The sequence below is a fragment of the Oncorhynchus keta genome, chromosome 1 (genome assembly GCF_023373465.1).
Source record: "Oncorhynchus keta strain PuntledgeMale-10-30-2019 chromosome 1, Oket_V2, whole genome shotgun sequence".
Taxonomy (NCBI): domain Eukaryota; kingdom Metazoa; phylum Chordata; class Actinopteri; order Salmoniformes; family Salmonidae; genus Oncorhynchus; species Oncorhynchus keta.
The window spans coordinates 91052137-91072550 of NC_068421.1; the positions used below are offsets into that span (position 1 = coordinate 91052137).

Sequence of the window (20414 nt, forward strand, 5' to 3'; positions counted from 1 at the left end):
ACACTATAAGGAGTATAATGACTCTAACGTATGGTAGTGTACACTATAAGGAGTATAATGACTCCAACATGTTGTTCTGTATGATAGTGTACACTATAAGGAGTATAATGACTCTAACTTATGGTAGTGTACACTATAAGGAGTATAAAGACTCTAACATGTTGTTCTGTATGGTAGTGTACACTATAAGGAGTATAATGACTCCAACATGTTGTTCCTTATGGTAGTGTACACTATAAGGAGTATAATGACTCTAACATGTTGTTCTGTATGGTAGTGTACACTATAAGGAGTATAATGACTCCAACATGTTGTTCTGTATGGTAGTGTACACTATAAGGAGTATAATGACTCTAACGTATGGTAGTGTACACTATAAGGAGTATAATGACTCCAACATGTTGTTCTGTATGGTAGTGTACACTATAAGGAGTATAATGACTCAACATGTTGTTCTGTATGGTAGTGTACACTATAAGGAGTATAATGACTCCAACATGTTGTTCTGTATGGTAGTGTACACTATAAGGAGTATAATGACTCCAACATGTTGTTCTGTATGGTAGTGTACACTATAAGGAGTATAATGACTCTAACATGTTGTTCTGTATGGTAGTGTACACTATAAGGAGTATAATGACTCTAACATGTTGTTCTGTATGGTAGTGTACACTATAAGGAGTATAATGACTCTAACATATGGTAGTGTACACTATAAGGAGTATAATGACTCTAACGTATGGTAGTGTACACTATAAGGAGTATAATGACTCTAACATGTTGTTCTGTATGGTAGTGTACACTATAAGAAGTATAATGACTCCAACATGTTGTTCTGTATGGTAGTGTACACTATAAGGAGTATAATGACTCCAACATGTTGTTCTGTATGGTAGTGTACACTATAAGGAGTATAATGACTCCAACATGTTGTTCTGTATGGTAGTGTACACTATAAGGAGTATAATGACTCTAACATGCTGTTCCTTATGATAGTGTACACTATAAGGAGTATAATGACTCTAACGTATGGTAGTGTACACTATAAGGAGTATAATGACTCCAACATGTTGTTCTGTATGGTAGTGTACACTATAAGGAGTATAATGACTCTAACATGTTGTTCTGTATGGTAGTGTACACTATAAGGAGTATAATGACTCCAACATGTTGTTCTGTATGGTAGTGTACACTATAAGGAGTATAATGACTCTAACATGTTGTTCTGTATGGTAGTGTACACTATAAGGAGTATAATGACTCTAACGTATGGTAGTGTACACTATAAGGAGTATAATGACTCTAACATGTTGTTCTGTATGGTAGTGTACACTATAAGGAGTATAATGACTCTAACATGTTGTTCTGTATGGTAGTGTACACTATAAGGAGTATAATGACTCTAACGTATGGTAGTGTACACTATAAGGAGTATAATGACTCTAACTTATGGTAGTGTACACTATAAGGAGTATAATGACTCTAACATGTTGTTCTGTATGGTAGTGTACACTATAAGGAGTATAATGACTCCAACATGTTGTTCTGTATGGTAGTGTACACTATAAGGAGTATAATGACTCCAACATGTTGTTCTGTATGGTAGTGTACACTATAAGGAGTATAATGACTCTAACATGTTGTTCTGTATGGTAGTGTACACTATAAGGAGTATAATGACTCTAACGTATGGTAGTGTACACTATAAGGAGTATAATGACTCCAACATGTTGTTCTGTATGGTAGTGTACACTATAAGGAGTATAATGACTCCAACATGTTGTTCTGTATGGTAGTGTACACTATAAGGAGTATAATGACTCTAACGTATGGTAGTGTACACTATAAGGAGTATAATGACTCCAACATGTTGTTCCTTATGGTAGTGTACACTATAAGGAGTATAATGACTCTAACATGTTGTTCTGTTTGGTAGTGTACACTATAAGGAGTATAATGACTCTAACATGTTGTTCTGTATGGTAGTGTACACTATAAGGAGTATAATGACTCTAACGTATGGTAGTGTACACTATAAGGAGTATAATGACTCCAACATGTTGTTCTGTATGGTAGTGTACACTATAAGGAGTATAATGACTCCAACATGTTGTTCCTTATGGTAGTGTACACTATAAGGAGTATAATGACTCTAACATGCTGTTCTGTATGGTAGTGTACACTATAAGGAGTATAATGACTCCAACATGTTGTTCCTTATGGTAGTGTACACTATAAGGAGTATAATGACTCTAACGTATGGTAGTGTACACTATAAGGAGTATAAAGACTCTAACATGTTGTTCTGTATGGTAGTGTACACTATAAGGAGTATAATGACTCCAACATGTTGTTCCTTATGGTAGTGTACACTATAAGGAGTATAATGACTCTAACATGTTGTTCTGTATGGTAGTGTACACTATAAGGAGTATAATGACTCCAACATGTTGTTCTGTATGGTAGTGTACACTATAAGGAGTATAATGACTCTAACGTATGGTAGTGTACACTATAAGGAGTATAATGACTCTAACATGTTGTTCTGTATGGTAGTGTACACTATAAGGAGTATAATGACTCCAACATGTTGTTCTGTATGGTAGTGTACACTATAAGGAGTATAATGACTCTAACATGTTGTTCTGTATGGTAGTGTACACTATAAGGAGTATAATGACTCCAACATGTTGTTCTGTATGGTAGTGTACACTATAAGGAGTATAATGACTCCAACATGTTGTTCTGTATGGTAGTGTACACTATAAGGAGTATAATGACTCTAACATGTTGTTCTGTATGGTAGTGTACACTATAAGGAGTATAATGACTCTAACGTATGGTAGTGTACACTATAAGGAGTATAATGACTCTAACGTATGGTAGTGTACACTATAAGGAGTATAATGACTCTAACATGTTGTTCTGTATGGTAGTGTACACTATAAGAAGTATAATGACTCCAACATGTTGTTCTGTATGGTAGTGTACACTATAAGGAGTATAATGACTCCAACATGTTGTTCTGTATGGTAGTGTACACTATAAGGAGTATAATGACTCCAACATGTTGTTCTGTATGGTAGTGTACACTATAAGGAGTATAATGACTCCAACATGTTGTTCTGTATGGTAGTGTACACTATAAGGAGTATAATGACTCCAACATGTTGTTCTGTATGGTAGTGTACACTATAAGGAGTATAATGACTCCAACATGTTGTTCTGTATGGTAGTGTACACTATAAGGAGTATAATGACTCCAACATGTTGTTCTGTATGGTAGTGTACACTATAAGGAGTATAATGACTCTAACATGTTGTCTGTATCATTTGGTTTGTGATAGAAATTTAAAACGCATGGTAAACATCCTTCCTCTCAATAACTTTTCTATCTGAGAACAATCTAACATACCCAAAATATTGTTGGGCCATGCTGGCATGGAATCACCCTTTATGTAAAAGATGAAGAGTAAAATAAAGAATTTCTTTATGGTGGGGGTGGGAGGTTGGGGGGTGATGGACTGAGCTTTGGCCTCCCACAGTCTCATTGTGTTGTGTTCAGTCCATACATTCTGACAGCAGGATGTTGGTCTGTGGCCCTCTGGGGGTACAGGGGAGGGGGGTCAAAGGCAGCTTACTCTACACACTGACCTCCTGCTGCCCTCTTCGATGTCTCCACTACGTGAGACACGTGTGCGACGTGAATGTGCTCATCTGTGGCCAGAATCTCTGTTCTGGAGTATGTCCTTCCAGACCGACTGCACTCCTCCTACAATGATGTCAGACATAATGTATTTATTTATATGTTATTTACCTTTATTTTACCAAGTTGGTTGATTGAAAACATATTATTACTTTGTTTTTTTTGTAGAGAAGAGTGAAATCACAGTACTTAGTGCATACTATACTAGTTATCTTCTTTTTTTTAAAACATATGTTTATGCCCTCCAAGCTGAGTGCAATGTTCAAAACACGCCAGGTATGGCCGTGGTGTGGCATCAATACCGTTTCTGTCTCCTTGGCTTCGGATCTGGAGAGGTCTGTCCCATCTGACTCCTCCACTTCCTGCTCAGGGCATTCTGGGTATATAAAGGCCTGTAGGTGGGAGGGGCGGAGGAGAGAGTCATCCCTCTCTCCATCGCTGTCTATGGCGTCCAGGCTCAGCCTATAGAGAGAGATGATTCAACTCCATTTAGCGGGCACCACTAGCTTTTCTCCAAAGTGACTTATAGTAGTGCGTGCATACATGTTTTTTTTTTTTTGCATTGGTGACCCCAGCGGGAATGGAAACCCGCGACGCAGGCGTCGCTAGCGCCATGCTCTATCAACTGAGCCACAGAGGATCATATGTAGGAGCTGTTCATGCTAGCAGTAATATAAAGACATGGACATGGTTGTTATTGCAACTTTGCATGATGTATCAAGGCTCTGATCTATTGTTATACTTATTATTATTTAAGGGTGGCTTTAGGTGCCTAAAATAAAACGGCAAGTGGAAATGACATTTATTAAGTGTCTTTATGTCTCATGAGAACGTGAAAATGATGTCCGCCAGAGCAGATGACTCATTCTATAACGCAATGGCTATTGCAATGTACTGCAGTGGGCTAAATCAGGGTCACACAGAGTGTTTTTAAACAAGTCTACTTGGAAACAAAAGTATACACTTCACACACATGGTTATGGGCTTTAAAAAAAGAGGATGCCTAGTTAGAGCGTTGGAGTTAGAGCGTTGGAGTAGTAACCTGAAGGTTGCGAGTTCAAACCCCCGAGCTGACAAGGTACAAATCTGTCGTTCTGCCCCTGAACAGGTTCCTAGGCCGTCATTGAAAATAAGAATTTGTTCTTAACTGACTTGCCTAGTAAAATAAAATAAATAAAGAGTTGAAATTCAGTTTGCAACCCGATTCTACACTTTATATACATCATAGAAGACGGAAATTTTACAAAACCGTTTAACATAGAAACACTGAATATTCGGCGGATTAAAAAAAAAATAATGTTGATTAATTATGAAATTATGAAAAACATGAATAACATTCCACACATGAAGCCGCTAAGTCATTTGACTACAGGAAAGGGCTACATAAGGTGGGAAAGGGCTACATAAGGTGGGAAAGGGCTACATCAAATAAATGTATTTTGCCACATGAGCCAAATACAACAGACCTTACAGTGAAATGCTTACTTGCACAAGCCCTTATCCAACAATGCAGCTTTAAGAACAATAAGAAAAGAAAAAAAGAAGAAGAAATAGAAGTAACAAATCATTCAAGTGTAGCAGTAAAATAACAATAGCGAAGTTATATACAGAGTCAATGTGCGCGGGCACCGGTTAGTCGAGGTAATTGAGGTAATATGTACATGTAGGTAGAGTTATTAAAGTGACTATGCATAGATAATAACAGAGAGTAGCAGCAGTGTAAAAGGAGGGGGGGGGCAATGCAAATAGTCTGTTCAGGAGTCTTTTTTATGGCTTGGGGGTAAAAGCTGTTCAGGAGTCTTATGGCTTGGGGGTAAAAGCTGTTCATGAGTCTTATGGCTTGGGGGTAGAAGCTGTTCAGTAGTCTTATGGATGGGGGGTAGAAGCTGTTCAGCAGTCTTATGGATGGGGGGTAGAAGCTGTTCAGTAGTCTTATGGATGGGGGGTAGAAGCTGTTCAGCAGTCTTATGGCTGGGGGGTAGAAGCTGTTTAGCAGTCTAATGGCTTGGGGGTAGAAGCTGTTCAGGAGTCTTATGGCTTGGGGGTAGAAGCTGTTCAGCAATCTTATGGCTTGGGGGTCGGAGCTGTTCAGGAGTCTTATGGCTTGGGGGTAGAAGCTGTTCAGCAGTCTTATGGCTTGGGGGTAAAAGCTGTTCATGAGTCTTAAGGCTTGGGGGTAGAAGCTGTTCAGCAGTCTTATGGCTTGGGGGTAGAAGCTGTTCAGGAGTCTTATGGCTTGGGGGTAGAAGCTGTTCAGTAGTCTTATGGATGGGGGGTAGAAGCTGTTCAGCAGTCTTATGGCTGGGGGGTAGAAGCTGTTTAGCAGTCTAATGGCTTGGGGGTCAAAGCTGTTCAGGAGTCTTATGGCTTGGGGGTAGAAGCTGTTCAGGAGTCTTATGGCTTGGGGGTCTTATCTTATGGCTTGGGGGTAGAAGCTGTTCAGGAGTCTTATGGCTTGGGGGTAGAAGCTGTTTAGCAGTCTAATGGCTTGGGGGTAGAAGCTGTTCAGGAGTCTTATGGCTTGGGGGTAGAAGCTGTTCAGCAATCTTATGTCTGTTCAGGTCTTATGGCTTGGGGGTAGAAGCTGTTCAGCAGTCTTATGGCTTGGCTGTTCATGGTCTTAAAGCTGTTCAGCAGTCTTATGGCTTGGGGGTAGAAGCTGTTCAGGAGTCTTATGGCTTGGGGGTAGAAGCTGTTCAGTAGTCTTATGGATGGGGGGTAGAAGCTGTTCAGCAGTCTTATGGCTGGGGGTAGAAGCTGTTTAGCAGTCTAATGGCTTGGGGTCAAAGCTGTTCAGGAGTCTTATGGCTTGGGGGTAGAAGCTGTTCAGCAGTCTTATGGCTTGGGGGTCGAAGCTGTTCAGGATGGCTCTGTTCAGGAGTCTTATGGCTTGGGGGTAGAAGCTGTTTAGCAGTCTAATGGCTGTTCGAAGCTGTTCAGTCTTATGGCTTGGGGGTAGAAGCTGTTCAGCAGTCTTATGGCTTGGGGGTAGAAGCTGTTCAGCAGTCTTATGGCTTGGGGGTAGAAGCTGTTCAGTCTTATGGCAGCTGTTAAGTCTTATGGCTTGGGGGTAGAAGCTGTTCAGCAGTCTAATGGCTTGGGGGTAGAAGCTGTTCAGCAGTCTTATCGCTTGGGGGTAGAAGCTGTTCAGGAGTCTTATGGCTTGGGGGTCAAAGCTGTTCAGGAGTCTTATGGCTTGGGGGTAGAAGCTGTTCAGCAGTCTTATGGCTTGGGGGTAGCTGTTCAGGAGACTTATGGCTGTTGTTTAGCAGTCTAATGGCTTGGGGGTCGATGTTCAGCAGTCTTATGGCTTGGGGGTAGAAGCTGTTCAGCAGTCTTATGGCTTGGGGGTAGAAGCTGTTCAGCAGTCTTATGGCTTGGGGGTAGAAGCTGTTCAGGAGTCTTATGGCTTGGGGGTAGAAGCTGTTAAGGAGTCTTATGGCTTGGGGGTAGAAGCTGTTCAGCAGTCTAATGGCTTGGGGGTAGAAGCTGTTCAGCAGTCTTATGGCTTGGGGGTAGAAGCTGTTCAGGAGTCTTATGGCTTGGGGGTAGAAGCTGTTCAGGAGTCTTATGGCTTGGGGGTAGAAGCTGTTCAGCAGTCTAATGGCTTGCGGGGTAGAAGCTGTTCAGCAGTCTAATGGCTTGGGGGTAGAAGCTGTTCAGCAGTCTAAAGGCTTGGGGGTAGAAGCTGTTCAGGAGTCTTAAGGCTTGGGGGTAGAAGCTGTTCAGCAGTCTTATGGCTTGGGGGTAGAAGCTGTTCAGCAGTCTTATGGCTTGGGGGTAGAAGCTGTTCAGGAGTCTTATGGCTTGGGGGTAGAAGCTGTTCAGCAGTCTTATGGCTTGGGGGTAGAAGCTGTTCAGGAGTCTTATGGCTTGGGGGTAGAAGCTGTTAAGGAGTCTTATGGCTTGAGGGTAGAAGCTGTTTTAGAAGCTTCTTGGACCTAGGTGGGAAAGCTGAAGAGCGGAAGAAATTTGAAAGAGGAAAGAGGAAATGTATGCTGTTGTGGTGTTTGGGTGTTTCTTTAATCGTTTATCTTATCGTGGCCTTGTCTACACTGCAATTTTTAACCCAAGCTGTTATGTGTCGAAGTGTCAGACTAAACCACAAGAGAACTTTCGGAACTCATTTAAGGACACAGAGAACTAGAAGCAGAAGTTCTCTGGCCTACGAGATGGAACCACTCATGTTCCTGGGGATAATTCTAGTCTAAGCCAAAGGGCTTATTTGTTGTCAAGAAAGTGAAATGTTAAAGTAAGAAACCAAACTACAGAGATCATCTGAAAACATGCCTTTTGTACAGTTACATTAAGTATAATTATTATTCTATATATATATATATTTTTTTGCTGTAGTCATTTACTTATATTGTCATTACAGTAGTACACATTAAAGGTGCTTCATCTAGAATTTCTTAGAATTGGAAGCAAGGTGAATTGCAACAGCAGGAGTCTGCAGTCAAAACAAATATACCCCTCCCCCACAACCCCTTTCACAGTGACACGGTGGAGACTCTCGCCTGAGCCTTTTACTTTCGGTTTTAGTCCACCGCCTGGTGGACAGCCAATCAGACACTGGTGGGTAAGTAACACTGTGAAACACTATCATTCCACTGTTAATGCAGATATGTTATGGACATTTTCTGAAAAATTACATATGTAGCACGTTTATTACATTTTTTGGGGGGATAAATGTAAGGAATTTACAGCAATTAGCATAAGATTTTTTTTGACAGTTATATATCATTGATTAACATAATCAGACTAATAGACAGGTTGTTACCATACCATTCACACAGACTGAGCTAACATGTGTGTTTTGTCCTATATTTATATTGTATTTATTAATAATTTTTTTTCATCCCAGGCCCCCGTCCCTGCAGGAGGCCTTTTGCCTTTTGGTAGGCCGTCATTGTACATAACAATTTGTCCTTAACTGACTTGCCTAGTTAAATAAAAGGTTAAATAAATAAATAAAAATAGTGAGTTGAGTGGAGAGAGAGGGCCTTACCTCCTCCCCAAGTCGATGGGAGACATGGGCATGCCCAAGCTGTGTCTGCGTGATGTAGACATGGACCTGATCAGGATAGGGAAGCTCTCTCTGTCAGAATCCATCATGTCTCCTTGTCCTCCTGGTCCATTCAGATTCACCATAGTGGTCACCACACCCACAGAGTCCACAGGGTCCACCGACTCACTGTTATAGCCGTCCATGGCACTGCCTGACTGCAACAGGTTAGGGTTGAACTGGGTGACCACAATAGTGTGATGGGGTATGGATTTGTTTTCAGTCTCTTGATAGGGATATGGATAGGGATGTGGATTGGGATGAAGCTGGGAGCTGTGCTGGGGACTGTCTCTATATCTACTGGGAAAGCCCAGGGTAGAAGGGCTGGTTTCTGGGGCGGCCGATACAGAGTGTACCCCTTGATGGTCTTTGTAATAGTTTGAGTCTATGAAGGAGCAGCTTAAACCCAGCAGATCCTCCACACTGCTGTCTACATCCTCATCCAGGCTTGGGTTCTCATAGTCACTTTCATCATCCTGGGGGAGGGAGGGAGAGGGGGGGAGAGGGAGGGAGAGGGGGAGGGAGGGTGGGAGATGGGGGAAAGGGTGAGGGCGAGGGAGGGAAGGAGAGGGGAGAGAGGAGGTGAGGGGGGGTAGGTAGAGGGAGGGGGGAGGGAGGGAGGGAAGGAGGGAGGGAGGGAAGGAGAGGGGGAGGGAGCGAGAGGGGGAGGAAAGAGTGTGGAGGGAGAGAGAGAGGAGTTAGGGCTTGTTGTTTTGACACGTTCAGATTTGGATGCACTGAGTGTGAAAGCAAGACAGAGAATAGAAGAAGAAAGCCTTTCTACCTTTTCCTCAGTGTTGAAGAAGACGTCCTTAGCGACGGAGGCTGGGGACGAGGACAAGGAGGATGCCTCTGAGACACTCACACAGGGCGGCAGGGTAGAACATGGCTTACCTTCTGATCCTGCCACAGGAACAAAACACATCTGTCGTGTCAGATAGCAATCAATCAAGCAATCAATCAATGAATCAATCAATCATAGCCATGATGACTTAACCCCCGAAAACAAGCTAGCTGTTCTGTGCTACAGGTATATGCCCTGACAGCATGAGGATAGCCTTGCTATTAATGAATGGAGGACGGAGGAGCTGTTTGAAACACCATGAGGATAGCCTTGCTATTAATTAATTAAGAGCAAGGCGTTCCTCATGGTGTTTCAAACAGTTCCTCCATCCTCCATTCGTTATTGCTCTCAGGCCTAATTAATTAGGGTGATGCATGGCAACCATTTTTTGCCTGAACGCTAATCATACGTCAGCTATCAGGTGGAGAGGTGAGGAGTGACGAGGAAGGAAGTGAGGAAGAGGGAGACAAAAATCAACCCATACCTGCACCCTATAGGCTTATAGGTCAGGCATCAGAGCCTGGTTCCTCTCTAGGTTTATTCCTAGGTGCCTTGCCTTTCTAGGGAGTTTTTCCTAGCCACCGTGCTTCTACACCTGCATTGCTTGCTATTTGGGGTTTTAGGCTGGATTTCTGTACAGCACTTTGTGACATCAGCTGATGTAAAAAGGGCTTTATAAATACATTTGATTGATTGATTGACAGTGGTATTATATGGCCAAGTACAGATATCAGTTTACTGAGATAGAAATCATCCTTGAGTGTGTTATTAGTATGAGAGGAACCAGTAAACCCTACCAATGAGATACAGTCATTGGAGGCCACTGAGTGGAGGACGGCTCATAATAACGTCTGGAACAAGAGTGAACGGAACGGCAAACCATGTGTTTGATGTATTTAATACCGTTCCACTGATTCCGCTCCAGTCATTACCAAGAGCCTGTCCTCCTCAATTAAGGTGCCACCAACCTCCTGTGGGTATAGAGACAGGTACCAGAACAGGCATAACCCAGACCAGCTGTGAAAGCTCTTTTACATTGCTGTTGCATAAAACAGATTCTTCACATATTCACGTGATGTCACAAACCACCGTTGCCAAGGGGAACTTGTTATGATGCCACGGGCACCTTGTTATGATGTCATACGCAAAAAAAAGCTGCTTGTGCTGTGTAGAGATGCTATTTTATTTGACCACATTATTTTTCATACAATTGTATCTATTGGTCTGTAATATTTCAGATCAAACATACAACTTTTTGTGTTTTTGTCATTCAAAATTACCAAAGCTACCGTGTACTCATTAACTATCAGCCAATTATGTGTTATTAGTCTACTAAGTTATTAGTTTGATCTCTGAGCTGTTCATGTTCAGTCTCACAGAGATGCCTATCGGTAGAAAGGCTGCCGGGACCACTGGACGGTTGACACATTCAGACACAGCCAGCCCCAGTCTGAGGAGAGGCTCTGTGGTTAAACTGGACTGGGGATAAGTCCCATAGTGTTGAGCCCAGGAAAGACGAAAACCAGACCACACAAACCCCAGCCACACTGGAGACTGGAAACAACCCACTCCACACGTCCTGCCTAGTGATGCTATAAACCAGGGCTCTGCTCTCTGCTCCTCTCTACTCCCCAACGGCTTGGCCAACAAATGATCGTTGTGATTGCTGAGTGCAACGTGGATGTATTTTCTAACTTAAATCACTCTCTCAGGCCAGAGGAATGACAATGTCCCGGGCGGGCGACAGAGAGACAGACAGAGAGACAGACAGAGAGAGAGACAGAGAGAGAGACAGACAGACAGCGAGACAGAGAGACAGAGAGACAGACAGAGCAGGAGTGAAAGAGAGAGAGACACAAACGAGCCAAAGCATTCATAAACATTGATGAGAGAGAGAGAGAGAGAGAGAGAGAGAGAGAGAGAGAGAGAGAGAGAGAGAGAGAGAGAGAGAGAGAGAGAGAGAGCAGAGAGAGAGAGAGAGAGAGAGAGAGAGAGAGAGAGAGAGAGAGAGAGAGAGAGAGAGAGAGAGAGAGAGAGAGAGAGAAAATAAATGTTTGCTTCATCCAGATCCAACTGGCTAAGTGTAAACCTGCCTGGGTTTGGGCTTTAGTTTGAGGCTTGTAGCACCAGCAGCCATAGCCTTTTATGGTTGGCCTCTCATATCTTTAATGCATCTAGGGAGATTAAACAAAGGGCCTCCCAGGCTCTTGGAGTGCTTTGGCTCAATCACCGGCAGCCAGGTCTGTCTGTTCTGTATTCACCCCCCCCGTGTCGACACAGTACACAGACCTCTACAGGGCGAGTGAGAGCTGTTGACCAACTAGCAATACGTTTAACTACAGTTGTAATAGTTGAGTATGAAGCACTGCGTTGTGGTGTTGTAAAGATTACAGAGACTATTCAAAGCCTGTTTGTTTCTGTACACTGATTTGTTCTCCTCTACTTTGACCTGATCCTTTAATAATGGCATTTTAGTAGTTCTATTTCTTAACCATTGAGTTGGGCGGCAGCTAACCTGGAGGTTAACAGCATCGGGCCAGTAACCGGAAAGTTGCTGGTTCAAATCCCCAAGCAAACTAGGTGAGAGAAGAAAATATCTATTGATGTGAAACAACGTAGACTTTCCTCAGCCTCTTCATATTGATAGGGCCATAAATGAGCCAATGCATTCAGAAACACTGATGCTGTGTCTCTGTCTGTTGAGTCCAGACAGAGACTGTATAAACAAGGAAACGGTGGCTAACAGTGTTAACTACACCCCAAAGATGGTCGCTCATTTCTACACAGTCATCATAGTCAATTTTATCACCAATGACCTGACAAAAAAAACATGAAGAAACAGATTCAATCAGGCTTGGTATGGCAGTTGACTTGTTTATGACGACCTTATTACCACCACACCAGCAGTCACGAGTCATGACCTCATGACCTCAGTCAAATGCCATGTGACAGTTGAGTCACGGTAACTAGGCTTCTCCAAACCTGCATTCGGATGCCGCTGATGGTCATTAGTAGCCTACCAAACAAGCTAACGGCCAGTCGCTAATGGCCTGGTACTCAGGGCTCTACTGTCCTCCATCAGGTCACTAATAGTCTGGTACTCAGGGCTCTATTGTCCCTCCATCAGGTCTGGTACTCAGGGCTCTATTGTCCCTCCATCAGGTCACACTAATGGTCTCGTACTCAGGGCTCTATTGTCCCTCCATCAGGTTACAAATGGCCTGATACTCAGGGCTCTACTGTCCCTCCATCAGGTTACTAATAGTCTGGTACTCAGGGCTCTATTGTCCCTCCATCAGGTCACACTAATGGTCTGGTACTCAGGGCTCTATTGTCCCTCCATCAGGTCACACTAATGGTCTAGTACTCAGGGCTCTATTGTCCCTTCATCAGGTCACTAATGGCCTGGTACTCAAGGGCTCTATTGTCCCTTCATCAGGTCACTAATGGTTTGGTACTCAGGGCTCTATTGTCCCTCTAACCACTCTGACATCAATGCAAATGCCGTAGAAAATCAAATCAAACCCTTCCTGAGAGCCCCTGCCTTCAGAGTTTGAGCGGAAGAGTATCAGCTGATGTGCAGTGAGAGGCAGCTACTCATTGCTGGTTGACGCATGGAATTAAATAACTGTTGCTATAAACCCATGTTGTGTAACATTTCGATAGGTTAGGCTATGCTATGCAATTGCGTGAGAAAACGGCGTTCTGATGGCCTCTATTAAAAAGAGGAGGATCCCATCAGCATTCTATAGGCAAAGCCTATTATATTTATTTCTGAACTATTCTAATATGAAGCACATTGCTTCGCTTTACAACCGGAGTAGCCTACCTGGCTGGCATGAAAATGAACCGCGGGAAAAGCGTCCCCAATTCGATATTCAAGTGCTTACAGGTGACATATTTTTCCCTCGTCCCTCTTCTCTTCCGACAGGTGCATGATGATGGCCCATTCTATATCAAAACTAATTTCACACATAATTTTAGTATTTGTAAAAATTTAATTGAGAATAGTCTGATGGGTGAGAATATCATCACTTGTGAATGATGCCCGGTTTGTGCAAACTAAGGCAAGGAAAGGTGCTTGCATTTTTTCTAATCATAGTCGCATGTATCATGTAGCCTAGCTAACCTACAGGCCTGAATGTTTTGATAAGGTTTGTATAACAACTAAAGTAGCTTATAGGCCTAGGACCCCTGGAAGAGGGTTGGAGAGCCCATCGCCTACAGAACATAGTGAAACACATGAACAATGCTACTTAATATAATGTTTACATACCCTACATTATTTATCTCATATGTATACGTATATACTGTACTCTATATCATCTACTGCATCTTTATGTAATACATGTATCACTAGCCACTTTAAACTATGCCACTTTGTTTACATACTCATCTCATGTGTATATACTGTACTCGATACCATCTACTGCATCTTGCCTATGCCGTTCTGTACCATCACTCATTCATATATCTTTATGTACATATTCTTTATCCCTTTACACTTGTGTGTATAAGGTAGTAGTTTTGGAATTGTTAGCTAGATTACTTGTTGGTTATTACTGCATTGTCGGAACTAGAAGCACAAGCATTTCGCTACACTCGCATTAACATCTGCTAACCACGTGTATGTGACAAATACAATTTGATTTGATTTGAACTGTTTAACCCTCTTCCTCGGAAATAGTTTGGGGAAAACATCCTTTCTATTTTATTCCGCTATGGTCAATTGTATTTTCTTACTATAAAATAATGTAAAATAATGCCACAAGAATTATAAGCGAGTCTGTCTGCTAAATGAACTAGTGTAGCCCACAGCCATTTGGCATCTTTAAAGATATGTGACAGATGTATTGTTTAGGTGAAAGAAGAAAAAAAATACACTGAATAAAAATATAAACACAATATTTAAAGTGTTGTTCCCATGTTTCATGAGCTGAAATAAAAGATGCCAACATGTTGTGCTGGGGACAATAAAAGGCCACCAATGTGAAGTTTTGTCACACAACACAATGCCACAGATGTCTCAAGTTTTGAGGGAGCCAGCAATTGGCATGGTGACTGCAGGAATGTCCACCAGGGGCCACACTAGAGGTCTAAGGCACTGCATCGCAGTGAGCCACTAGAGGTCCTGGTTCGAGTCCAGGCTCTGTCGCAGCTGGCTGTGACTGGGAGACCCATGGGGCAGCGCACAATTGGCCCAGCGTCAATCGGGTTAAGGGAGTGTTTGGCCAGTAGGGATTTTCTTGTCCCATTGCGCTCTAGCGACTCCTGTGGCGGGCCGGGCACAATGCACGCTGACACGGTCGCCAGGTGTACTGTGTTTCCTCCGACACATTGGTGCGGCTGGCTTCCGGGTTAAGTGGGCTTTGTCTCAAGAAGCAGTGCGGCTTGGCTGGGTTGTGTTTCGGAGGACGTATGGCTCTCGACATTCGCCTCTCCCGAGTCCGTACGGGAGTTGCAGCGATGAGACAAGACTGTAACAACCAATTGGAAACCACGCAATTGGGGAGAAAAATGGGTAAATGTAAAAAAAAAAAAAAAAAAGTTTTAAAAAAAAGCTAATAAATATTAATAATAATAATAAAAGGAATCTCCACCAGAGCTGTACCCAGAGAATTCTATTTCCTCATTTCTCTATCATTTATTTCTCTACCATTTATTTCTCTATCATTTATTTCTCTACCATTTATTTCTCTACCATTTATTTCTCTACCATTTATTTCTCTACCATTTATTTCTCTACCATTTATTTCTCTACCATTTATTTCTCTACCATTTTAGAACATCCAACCGGCCTCACAACCGCAGACCACATGTATGGTGTCAACGTTGTGAACAGAGTGCCCCATGGTGGCGGTGGGGTTAGGGTATGGGCAGGCATAAGCTACGGACAACGAGCACAATTTGATTTTATCGATGTCAATTTCAATGCACAGAAATAATGTGATGAGATCCTGTGACAATATTTTTTCTAAGGTTTCTGTGACCAACAGATTCCCAGTCATGTGAAATCCATAGATTAGGGCCTAATGCATTGATTTCAATTGACTGATTTCCTTTATATAGAGTGTAGCTCGGCAAAAATCTTTGAAATAGTTTCATGTTGCGTTTATATTTTTGTTCAGTATACATGCGATATGAAATCTGTGGGCATGACACACATCAACACCTGTCATCTCACATCCCTTCGAGACGGAAAGGCACTATGATCATCCATTTATTACAGTGTGAAAGCACTGAGCCTTCCTCCACACCAAAGGAAATAGACAAAACCTCACTGGGTCAACAAAAAAACAAAAAATCATTATACAACATCAATATAAAACATGCTGATATATAATATAACTATTAGTTAAGGATAATTACAACAGTGAGAATGATTTCATTGCTTGTTTAGACAGAAATCATTCAGGGACAATCATATTAAAACCCCAGGATATATAATGCAACTGAAATTACAAGACACAAACTTCAAGATTCCACATCTGAAGAAACTGTACGACCACTGATATGATAAAGATAACAAAAACCATTTTTAAAGTGTGTTTAGGAGAAAGGCAGAGAAAAGGAAGACAGAGAACCACAAACAAAAACAAGTGATGGTTGTAGCTACCTCTCTTGAAGGACCAACGTTTCATCCAGAGTTTGGAGAAAGAAGGCCAGGAGTTGTTTAAGGGAGAATCTGCCATAGAGAAGGCTAGCTGGAGCTGGTCAGCTCGCCGTGCAACACCGAGACTTGGTCTGAGCGAGTGAGCGAGTGAAAGAGTCCGAGAGAAAATGAGAGGGGGGGGGGGGACGAACGAGTATCCCAGGCAGAGTCGGATCAGGGAGCTGCTGGGGATTACCTAACCACAGATAATGTGCATTCCAAATGGCACCCTATTCTGTATATAGTGCACAATTTTTTAACCAGGGCGCTATGCTCAAAAGCAGTGCACTACATAGGGAATAGGATGCCATTTGGGATGCACACATTGAAACCCATGGGCTCCTGAATAGGGGCTGGCTGGGAGAGAACAGACACAGTGAGGGGAAGTGATAGAGAGAAGACTTTGATGAAGAGGGGAAGGGAAAGGTGTGAGGGCAGAGTGGCTGAAGAGGGGTAGGAAAGAGTTTAACGGTGAAGAAGTCTGGGAAAATGAAGGGATGAGAGGGGAGAGAGAGAGTGGTAAAAAAAAGGACAGAGGGCAGCAGCAAGCCGAGCGCTAGGAGGGTTAGCCGAGCGTTAGGAGGGTTAGCCGAGCGTTAGGAGGGTTAGCCAAGCATTAGGAGGGTTAGCCGAACATTAGGAGGGTTAGCCAAGCATTAGGAGGGTTAGCCGAGCGTTAGGAGGGTTAGCCGAGCGTTAGGAGGGTTAGCCGAGCGTTAGGAGGGTTAGCCGAGCGTTAGGAGGGTTAGCCGAGCGTTAGGAGGGTTAGCCAAGCATTAGGAGGGTTAGCCGAACATTAGGAGGGTTAGCCAAGCATTAGGAGGGTTAGCCGAACATTAGGAGGGTTAGCCGAGCGTTAGGAGGGTTAGCCGAGCGTTAGGAGGGTTAGCCGAACGTTAGGAGGGTTAGCCGAGCGTTAGGAGGGTTAGCTGGCGTTAGGAGGGTTAGCTGAGCGTTAGGAGGGTTAGCGAGCGTTAGGAGGGTTAGCCGAACATTAGGAGGGTTAGCCAAGCATTAGCAGGGTTAGCCGAACATTAGGAGGGTTAGCCAAGCATTAGGAGGGTTAGCCAAACATTAGGAGGGTTAGCCGAACATTAGGAGGGTTAGCCGAGTGTTAGGAGGGTTAGCCGAGCGTTAGGAGGGTTAGCCGAGCGTTAGGAGGGTTAGCCGAGCGTTAGGAGGGTTAGCTGAGCGTTAGGAGGGTTAGCCGAGCGTTAGGAGGGTTAGCCGAACATTAGGAGGGTTAGCCAAGCATTAGGAGGGTTAGCCGAACATTAGGAGGGTTAGCTGAGCGTTAGGAGGGTGAGCCGAACATTAGGAGGGTTAGCCAAGCATTAGGAGGGTTAGCATTAGGAGGGTTAGCTGAGCGTTAGGAGGGTTAGCCAAGCATTAGGAGGGTTAGCCGAACATTAGGAGGGTTAGCCAAGCATTAGGAGGGTTAGCCAAACATTAGGAGGGTTAGCTGAGCAACATTAGGAGGGTTAGCCAAGCATTAGGAGGGTTAGCCGAACATTAGGAGGGTTAGCTGAGCGTTAGGAGGGTTAGCTGAGCGTTAGGAGGGTTAGCCAAGCATTAGGAGGGTTAGCCGAACATTAGGAGGGTTAGCCGAACGTTAGAGGTTTAGCCGAGCGTTAGGAGGGTTTGCTGAGCATTAGGAGGGTTAGCTGAGCATTAGGAGGGTTAGCTGAGCATTAGGAGGGTTAGCTGAGCATTAGGAGGGTTAGCTGAGCGTTAGGAGGGTTAGCTGAGCATTAGGAGGGCTAGGGCATTAGGAGGGTTAGCTGAGCATTAGGAGGGTTAACTAAGCTGATTAGGAGGGTTAGCCAAGCATTAGGAGGGTTAGGTTAGCTGAGCGTTAGGAGGGTTAGCCGAACATTAGGAGGGTTAGCTGAGTGTTAGGAGGGTTAGCTGAGCGTTACGAGGGTTAGCCGAACATTAAGAGGGTTAGCCAAGCATTAGGAGGGTTAGACAAAACATTAGGAGGGTTAGCCAAGCATTTGGAGGGTTAGCCAGGCATTAGGAGGGTTAGCCAAGCATTAGGAGGGTTTGCCGAACATTAGGAGGGTTAGCCAAGCATTAGGAGGGTTAACTTAGCTGAGCTTTAGAAGGGTTAGCTGAGCATTAGGAGGGTTTGCTGAGCATTAGGAGGGTTAGCTGAGCGTTAGGAGGGTTAGCTGAGCATTAGGAGGGCTAGGTTAGCTGAGCGTTAGGAGGGTTAGCTGAGCATTAGGAGGGTTAGGTTAGCTGAGCGTTAGGAGGGTTAGCTGAGCATTAGGAGGGTTAGGTTAGCTGAGCGTTAGGAGGGTTAGCTGAGCATTAGGAGGGCTATCTGAGCATTAGGAGGGTTAGCCAAACATTAGGAGGGTTAGCTGAGCATTAGGAAGGTTAGCCAGGCATTAGGAGGGTTAGCCAGCATTAGGAGGGTTTGCCAACATTAGCCAAGCATTAGGAGGGTTAACTTAGCTGAGCGTTAGGGGTTAGCTGAGCATTAGGAGGGTTTGCTGAGCATTAGGAGGGTTAGCTGAGCGTTAGGAGGGTTAGCTGAGCATTAGGAGGGCTAGGTTAGCTGAGCGTTAGGAGGGTTAGCTGAGCATTAGGAGGGTTAGGTTAGCTGAGCGTTAGGAGGGTTAGCTGAGCATTAGGAGGGTTAGGTTAGCTGAGCGTTAGGAGGGTTAGCTGAGCATTAGGAGGGCTATCTGAGCATTAGGAGGGTTAGCCAAACATTAGGAGGGTTAGCTGAGCGTTAGTAAGGTTAGCTGAGCATTAGGAGGGTTAACTAAGCTGAGCATTAGGAGGGTTAGCTGAGCATTAGGAGGGCAAACATAGCTGAGCATTAGGAGGGTTATCCAAGCATTAGGAGGGTTAGGTTAGCTGAGCGTTAGGAGGGTTAGCTGAGCATTAGGAGGGTTAACTTAGCTGAGCATTAGGAGGGTTAGCTGAGCATTAGGAGGGTTAACTTAGCTGAGCATTAGGAGGGTTAGCCAAGCATTAGGAGGGTTAGGTTAGCTGAGCGTTAGCTGAGTGTTAGGAGGGTTAACTGAGCATTAGGAGGGTTAACTGAGTGTTAGGAGGGTTAGCTGAGTGTAGGAGGGTTCACGGAGCATTAGGAGGGTTAGCTGAGTGTTAGGAGGGTTAGCTGAGTGTTAGGAGGGTTAGCTGAGCGTTAGGAGGGTTAACTGAGCATTAGGAGGGTTAGCTGAGTGTAGGAGGGTTAGCTGAGCGTTAGAGATGTTCAGGACGACGAGGGCTTTGCAATCACAGTTGATCATGAGCTTGATTTTAAAAATTGTCATACCTCAACATATTCAATGTAATAAATCCATCAGACATTGCTCATGTCCAAGGAGGACTCTGCTAAAAATGTGTCTGTTATTACACAATGGAAAGGAGTGATGTGATATATGATTTGTAAAAAAAAAAAATGTACTCACCTTCAATATATATATGAAACCCTATCCAGACAGCATCCAGACGAAGAACCAAAAAGCAACTGGAAACCAGAGTATAGAGATGCCTTCAACCAAAAGGTTGTTGTGTTCTAACCATGCTGTCTTGAAGAGTGTGTGCCGTTCGTCCTCTGACTCCGCACAGTAAAAAGACAATGAACGGGGAAGAGTACAAAAATCAACCAAACCACAGGTCACTCACAGCTTCCTCTTTTCAGCTTCTCTGTGCCATTTTATCTGAGGACAAAGTGGCACACTCATGTACAGCCACACAAGCCTTGCTCCAATATTACACAATCACTCACACATTTCATGCATTTTTTTCTTTCTTCAGTTCATACACACTTTCAAAAGCTTCGAGTATAACTTTCATAGTCATTTCTCACATGACTCTTTTTACAAGATTCAATAGTTCATTCAAATTGAAACTATAAAGCCAATCATTCTGATAAGATTTCTCTACTTGTGTTTGTGTTGTCTACCCTGATGAGTAGATGATCCGTTTCTCTGTTTGTGTCATCATAACGCTGTGCTGATCTGGGAAACTGTTGAGCGGAACTTGTGCGCTCTGAAGTGGTTTCCGTGGTGAGATTAGACCTTTACATTAACACACTGTTTATTGTATTTAAGGGTGAAAATACAGAGCGTGTTCATGAAGAGATTGCAACAAGACAGTCGTTCTAACTTCAGTGGCAATTCAG

The 20414-nt window shown here is 43.6% G+C and overlaps 1 protein-coding gene across 4 annotated transcripts in view; it reads right to left on the minus strand.

Moving 5' to 3' along the window:
* arhgef18b (rho/rac guanine nucleotide exchange factor (GEF) 18b) overlaps nt 1–19763 on the minus strand; it is a 130414-nt gene extending 110651 nt beyond the window's left edge. For 2 of the 4 annotated variants that reach the window (XM_052465440.1, XM_052465438.1), the window contains exons 1-5: nt 16232–16334; nt 9556–9674; nt 8715–9247; nt 4009–4168; nt 3655–3772 (exon numbers count right to left, since the gene is read on the minus strand). In XM_052465440.1, the coding sequence (XP_052321400.1) occupies nt 3655–3772; nt 4009–4168; nt 8715–9247; nt 9556–9674; nt 16232–16307 (1006 nt within the window). In that variant the 5' untranslated portion in view covers nt 16308–16334. Of the gene's footprint in view, nt 1–3654; nt 3773–4008; nt 4169–8714; nt 9248–9555; nt 9675–16231; nt 16336–19698 lie in introns of those variants that run through there. The other 2 variants (XM_052465457.1, XM_052465445.1) reach the window with 2 other exon arrangements.
* Between the last annotated feature and the right edge of the window lie 651 nt (nt 19764–20414).